General features: G+C 51.0%; 3 protein-coding genes across 3 annotated transcripts; 2 read left to right on the forward strand and 1 right to left on the reverse strand.

The window, feature by feature from the left end:
• Positions 1-31: 31 nt before the first annotated feature.
• PENARI_c148G07475 (uncharacterized protein) lies at positions 32-2,011 on the forward strand (the record flags this gene model as incomplete). The annotated part of the gene is made up of 2 exons (XM_022638018.1): positions 32-1,571; positions 1,677-2,011. Coding segments are annotated over 2 exons (1,875 nt in total), but the record flags the coding sequence as incomplete, so codon positions are not given.
• A 723-nt stretch (positions 2,012-2,734) lies between these two features.
• PENARI_c148G12058 (uncharacterized protein) lies at positions 2,735-4,059 on the reverse strand (the record flags this gene model as incomplete). The annotated part of the gene is made up of 3 exons (XM_022638019.1): positions 2,735-3,055; positions 3,126-3,606; positions 3,683-4,059. The coding sequence occupies 3 exons, from the start codon at positions 4,057-4,059 to the stop codon at positions 2,735-2,737; spliced, it is 1,179 nt and encodes a 392-aa protein (XP_022482125.1).
• A 1,308-nt stretch (positions 4,060-5,367) lies between these two features.
• Positions 5,368-7,182, forward strand: PENARI_c148G00311 (GMC family oxidoreductase; the record flags this gene model as incomplete). Its single annotated transcript, XM_022638017.1, has 1 exon — positions 5,368-7,182. One exon carries the CDS (start codon positions 5,368-5,370, stop codon positions 7,180-7,182), a length of 1,815 nt encoding a protein of 604 aa, XP_022482126.1.
• Between the last annotated feature and the right edge of the window lie 185 nt (positions 7,183-7,367).

The raw sequence follows: 7,367 nt of genomic DNA on the forward strand, positions 1-7,367 counted from the left end.
GGGCGTGCTTGCGGATTTCACCGGCCGGCAGACGAAGAATAGCAGTGATCCATACCAGGTCGTTCTTGCCTTGCTGCGCACCACCTCGGGCTGCCAGGTCCTCGCGCGCCGTCTCTATCGTACGTTCGCGCGTGATGGCTTTGACACGGTCTTCTCGGGGGACCTGAAGGAGGCCTATGATGACAATGAGGAGGCAGAGGCTGCCTTCTCCATGTTTGACCGGGATATGAATGGGGATATCTCTATGGAAGAGCTTGAAGGTGTCTGTGTGGATATTGGCCGTGAGCGCAAGTCTATCACTGCATCACTGAAGGACCTTGACTCTGTTGTGTCAAAACTGGATCAAGTTTTCATGTTCTTTGTCTTTATTATCATTATCATTGTCTTCCTCACGCTGATCTCAACGTCCGCAGCGGGAGTGCTGACCTCTGCTGGTTCTACCATCCTCGCTCTATCATGGATGTTCTCTACAACTGCCACCGAGTTCTTACAGTCTATCATTTTCGTCTTCGTTAAACACCCATTTGATGTTGGTGACCGAGTTACCATCTACGGTAATTCCGGGGCCTCAGGCCTTGGTGACGACTACTTCGTCAAGGAGATCGCGCTCCTATATACCGAGTTTAAGAAGATGGAGGGCCACATCGTCCAAGCACCAAATAGTGTCCTCAACAATCTTTTTATCCTCAACCAGCGCCGCACAGGTGCTCTCGCCGAGGCCCTGCCAATTGTTATCAAGTACGGCACAACCGTCGACCAGATGGAGCGACTCCGCCACCGCCTCGTAGAGTTCGTGCGCAGCGAGAGGCGCGATTTCCAGAGTATGATCCTCCACGAGCTCCGCGAGGTCACAGAAAACTTATCCCTGACCCTTAACGTCGTCTTCTTCTACAAATCCAACTGGCAGAACGAGGGCCTGCGTCTGCAGCGCCGCAACAAGTTCCTCTGCATGCTCATGATCGCGCTCCAAGAAGTCGGCATCGAGGGCCCTCGCATGAACCTCCAGGGCTACAATGTCAACACGCCATTCCACGTCGCTTATGCTGGTCCGCCCACGGGTGCACCATGTACCTACCAACACCACGCGCCCGACGAAGGAGCCGCAGTCGGAGCTGAACCCGAACAAGTCCCCATCGGCAAAAGCTCCCACAACATTCCCGAGAACACCGGCTCCAGCAGCGGCGTCCAACAGCGCCACTCCATCCTCCGCAGAGGCATAGAACGGTCCCGCGGCGAATCCACGCACAACAATAAACACGTCGACTTCTCGCTCGGCATGTCGGATCTCTCCTCCAACGATATACTGGGTGACGTCTTCGAGGACCGGGGTATCGCCGTCCACAGGGACAAGATTGTCCGCTCCGCAAATCAGCACGCTGATGAGCGCCGGATGCAGGAAATCGCCGAGGAAGAAGGGATTGCCTCACAAGATGGACGAACCTCTGCTGATAGCCGCAGTGTTCGCAGCGGACACAGTGAGGCGTCTTCCGCCCGACACCGCTTCCCCGGGCATAGACATCGGGGGAGCGTCAGTCGGGGGCATGGGGATCTGGAGTCTGGCTCTGGCCGTGGTGTGCAGGAGTGAGCTGAGGCTGCTGTGTGCAGATTTTGCTTCTTTCAAGAAAACAACACAGACGATGATGATGATAGGTGTTTACTGAGAGATGTTTACTGAGAGATGTTCATGACACCTGAGCAGCGTACCTATGTACACTCCCCCCAGTTGCTCGAGCAGCTTAATTCATTTATGAGCAAAGTCATGCCAGACAATGGCCGCCAGCCACTTCGAACCGTCACTTGTCGGTACACCATTACGCCAGATCGACAGTTCGTTATCAGTCCCCTGGAAAAGCATCGGGATATAATCGTTGGCCTTGGAGCTGCTCATGCTTTCAAATTCGCACTGGCCTTCGGTCGTGTTCTGGCGGAGTTGGCTGTTGATGGGAAGAGTACAGAGGATCTTTCCAAGTTTGGCATACCGCAGACAGCGACTTATACTAGCAAGCTTTGACACAGTCATCATTGATCCAAGACGGGCTTATCATAAGCCTCAATTGATATCCTTGTTTTATATTCTGTCGTAAATTCATGTCTGTGATTTATCTAGGGGACTGATACAGACACCCCCCTTTGGATGCTAACATCCTGTCACGATTTGCTATTACTGCTTGAGGTATCCACATGTTACTACTATAACAAGGATAGCACTTGAAGCCTAGTGCCTCGCCGGGGCCAGTCGTTGCCATTTGCCTTCAAGTTGCGTATTGCAGTTATAATGGTTGCATGGTGCTGGATCGTGTTAGAATATCTCTTAGGTACTTCAGATTAATCGTTAATTTACCTATTCCTAGTCCTCCTCTCTACGATATAATTAGTGCGATTCCGGAATTTTTATCAGCGACACAAATATAGATTTCTGCGTATTTACCGGAAAATGTCTTAGAATATCGGTATCAGACACCTCACATAAAAGTACATATTGTTTTTTGTCGACATGTCCTACAAACCTATTATCGATTTCATGGTGTGTAGTTGGCGAGTTCCAATATTAATTACAATGGTACCCATACTACCCATACAATACTGGTCACTTATTTCTGTCACAAAACACAGATCCTAATACGTATGCTGCCAGCCATAAATATAAAATACATTAAAGTAGCATTTCTTACAAAATTTCAGTAACTCAACTCAGAACGGAACGGGCCCCATGAAAAGCCCCCCGACAGGCAATTTAGAGATCCCAGACAACAGACGGAATTTCTCCATCCAGCTTCTTTCCTGCGAGAAGGGTTCCAGGAGCCCCGGAGCGCTTACTCCACTGAGCCACGGCAACACTTTGGCTGCTTTCCAATGCCACCGCAACCATAGTCTGGGTAGGTGCGATGCTGAAGTGGCGAGGGGAGGAGCCATAGGCTGGGTACAACCCAAGGAAGGAAACCTTCTCGGCCTCTTTTCCACTAGGGTCAGCGCAGAGGAACACGGCGAAGGAGTCTTCCTTCGGGCCGAATGTGTTATCAAGACGGTTGGAGACGATGATACGGTTGTTTTCAGGCTTTGGGGCAAGACCATGTTAGCCGAAGAATCACTTTGGACAATATCTCAGTGCAACACCCGAGACTTACCGAAATTGCAATTTCTGCGGCCTTGGTGCCAGCGGGAGAAGATTCCTTGCCATAAGTGCCTCCCTCGTAGATTTTGCGGAAGGAAATTCCGTTGCCTGAATATTTGACCCGGAAACCACTCAACTCGTTGCTCAGCTCCTGCACAAGGTAAAAGTAGACGTCTGAAGATGTGCTGTTCGATCCGCGGGGTGTCCAAAATGCGCCATGTCTGGGTCCAGATCCTGGGTTCAGGGCCAGTGGCTCGATCTGCTCAAGAAGACCTGTCGATGGGTTGACATAGAAGACGCGGACGACATCAGCTCCAAGGTCGGGTACAAGGATAAACCGTCCGGTGGGGTCGACAACTACTCCATGGGGATGGGGAGCATCTTGGCGAGCGGCGACCGGACCAGGAGCGGCCATCTGGTATGTGAAGGTTTGTTCATGCTTGAAAAGTCCGAGGACAGGGTCCGCAGAATACGTCGTGACAGAGGATCCTGAGCTATAATGCCAGAACAAAGTCAGCAGCTCGTACCACATGGCATGCAACTATCTCTAGAGATTCGATCGAAACTTACTAGTGTGCCACAGCAAGGAACTTGCGTTCCAAGACCCCAGGTGCCGAGTACATGGCAGACATGACAGGGCCAGCGGGGGTTTTCAGTTGCGCAAGCTTGGTGAGTGTCCCATCCTGATGAGTTTTCAGGGTGGTGATAGTGCCATTGGGAGCATTGATTGCTTCGTCGAGGCAGTACAAGACACCATTGGGACTATCCAACATCAACCAAGAGGGGCTGCCACCGCACTCAGTGGTCTGGGAGAGTGTAGATAGCTCATTGGACTTGGAAAGGTCCAATGAGGTGACAAGACCAGCATACGATGCCGCATAAAGCCTTGTAGCAAGGGCAGCATGCCCCAATAGGGAGGCTGCAAAAAATAGAGAAATCGTCTTCATTGGATCTGTTTCTTCTGCTCTTCTGCTCTGGGATGGCAAGGCTTGAGAATGAAGAGATGGAGGAGGTTGACAGTTTTTCTATCCCTAACAATATGGGAATCAACGAATTCGCCACCGTTCCACTCACTCATCTTAGACGTATAATTCCCCCTTGTAATCGTGCCAAGCCCATCAACACCAGGTAGTAGGTGTTGGTGGGCTTGGCACGATTATTCCTATTGTTTGAGGCAATGTAAACTTGATAGGGTATGTCTCTTATCGCGCACATGGCGCACAAGGTTCCCGGAAGCGAGTTTCCACTCTTGGCGCCAATGCAGTTTTGAGTTTCTGACGACATTCGTGCTTCTCGGCATGCCGAAATGAACTCAATCAAATACGATGCCGATTAGTAACAAACAGAGACCCAGATCGAGGCCTAGCCCGGAGAATACCTTCGAATTACGAAGCATTCATGGGCGAGACTTTCATCTTCGGTCTATTTTCGGACATTCCTTATCAATTATGCTTCATGAATTATATTACATGACTTCCAAGGTTAGAAGTTGCCTTCGCTGTTTTAGTTAACAAGGTTCTCAGAAGGAAATTGCAGTTCTATGGCGTTTCAAAAGTCTACTCTTGATATACTGAAATCAATAATTATACAGTCCATATACTATCACGCCTAGTTCCAGTTCAGACCTCCGATTCGAGATTTACATACAACACGACTAATGTAGTTCAATCCCTGGAACTCCGTACCTGGGCATAGTATGAATTGGCATGGTAATCTACTGCTGACCTTAGAAGGTCAGGAAGACCCACTTCCTCGTATCCATCTTAACGATATCCACAGAAAGAGAGCAGAAGGATTCGATTTCTCACTGGGCTGTTGAAGGCCCCGCCACTCAGAGAAGGTAATGTCTGCTATTAGCACAGGTACACCCACGAGGTCGGTTATTTGTTATTTCTCCCAGATAGGACACCGGTGCATGAAAGTTAGGATGAATATAGTTTGACCGGTCCAAGGCACCATGCTGCCAAGATGTGCAGAACATGCAGATCAGCCGGTAGATTATTTCATTCTTTGGAACTGAAGATTGATAGCTCACTCCTATTGCAGCATCCCACGTGTTTTATGCGGGCTCGTGGAGCCCTCTATGGGTTTTATTCAACCATTCAAAGTTCGGTATTGGTATAGTTCCGAAACAGAAGACGCGATTCTTTCGAACATATATATTTGATGCTTCCGATCGTCGTTTTATGAACACCAACTCATTCCTTTCCTTTCATTCCTATGTACATTGACCCCCGGGGCCATTGTTCCTCATCATGAAGTCTACTATTATCACTTCCATTCTTTTGTCTATGGCTGCCGTCCAGGCTTATACCCCGGCCGAGCAGCTCGACGTCCAGTCTCACCTATTTTCCGACCCCAAAAAGGTTGAGGGAAAGACTTACGACTATGTGATTGCTGGTGGTGGTTTGACTGGTCTGACCGTGGCTGCCAAGCTGACCGAGAACCCGAAGATCAAAGTCCTCGTGATTGAGAAGGGATTCTACGAATCCAACGATGGACCGATCATCCAGGACCCCAACGCCTATGGTGAGATCTTTGGAACTACTGTGGATCAGAATTATCTCACAGTTCCCCTCATCAACAACCGAACTGGAGAAATCAAGTCTGGTCTCGGTCTTGGTGGCTCAACCTTGATCAACGGTGATTCCTGGACCCGTCCTGACAAGGTCCAGATTGACTCATGGGAAAAGGTCTTCGGTATGGAAGGCTGGAACTGGGACAACGTGTTCGAGTACATGAAGAAGGCTGAGCGCTCGCGCCCCCCCACTGCCGCCCAGATCGAGGCTGGTCACTTCTACGAGCCTGCCTGCCATGGAACAAACGGTACCGTCCATGCCGGCCCTCGCGACAACGGCAAGCCTTGGTCCCCACTGATGCGAGCCCTCATGAACACCGTCTCCGCTTTCGGTGTCCCCATCCAGAAGGATTTCCACTGCGGTCACCCCCGTGGTGTCTCCATGATCCCGAACAACCTCCACGAGAACCAGATCCGGGCTGATGCCGCTCGCGAATGGCTTCTTCCCAACTACGAGCGCCCTAACCTGCAGATCCTGACTGGCCAGAAGGTTGGAAAGGTTCTGTTCAACCAGACCGCCTCTGGCCCTAAGGCTGTTGGTGTGAACTTCGGTACCAACAAGGCTGTTAACTTCAATGTCTACGCCAAGCAGGAAGTTCTGTTGGCCGCCGGATCTGCCATTTCTCCTTTGATCCTCGAGTACTCCGGTATTGGTACCAAGTCTGTCCTTGACAAGGCCGGCGTTAAGCAGATCCTCGAACTCCCTGTTGGTCTCAACATGCAAGACCAAACCACTACCACTGTTCGCTCCCGCGCCAACAACGCACCTGGACAAGGTCAGGCCGCTTACTTCGCCAACTTCACAGAGGTTCTCGGTGACCACGCCGCCCAGGGTATTGAGCTGCTGAACACCAAGCTTGACCAGTGGGCTGAGGAGACCGTTGCCCGCGGTGGTTTCCACAACGTGACTGCCCTCAAGATCCAGTACGAGAACTACCGTAACTGGCTCCTTGATGAGGATGTTGCTTTCGCCGAGCTCTTCTTCGACACTGAGGGCAAGATCAACTTCGATATCTGGAACCTTATCCCCTTCACTCGTGGTTCCGTCCACATTCTCAGCAGTGACCCTTACCTCTGGCAATACGCCAATGACCCCAAGTTCTTCATGAACGAGCTGGATCTTCTCGGGCAGGCAGCTGCCACCAAGCTGGGTCGTGAGCTCTCCAGCGCCGGTGAGATGAAGAAGTACTACGCTGGCGAGACCATCCCCGGCGACAACCTGTCCCAGGATGCCACTGTTGAGGAGTGGGAGGACTACGTCCTGATGAACTTCCGTCCTAACTGGCACGCTGTCTCTACCTGCTCCATGATGGCCCGCGAGCTTGGTGGTGTCGTCGACGCTACTGCCAAGGTCTACGGTACCCAGGGTCTCCGTGTCATTGACGGCTCCATCCCTCCTACTCAGGTCTCCTCGCACGTCATGACCATTTTCTACGGTATGGCCTTGCGGATCGCCGAGGCTGTTCTTGAGGACTACGCCAAGAAGCCTTAGTTAGACTATTTCGCATGGACGATCATTTTGGCAAGAGAGAGATTTGGTCGATCACCCCAATAGTTGGAAATTGCTTTCCCCCTTCTGGATTTGCGAGAGGACTCCGCACCCAATAATGTCCTGACTTTATTGGAGGTCATCTGTTCCTTGCCCCCGTTCCTTGTTATTTCCTTTTGTTATTTACT

This window comes from Penicillium arizonense (genome assembly GCF_001773325.1).
Source record: "Penicillium arizonense strain CBS 141311 chromosome Unknown PENARI_contig148, whole genome shotgun sequence".
Lineage (NCBI taxonomy): Eukaryota > Fungi > Ascomycota > Eurotiomycetes > Eurotiales > Aspergillaceae > Penicillium > Penicillium arizonense.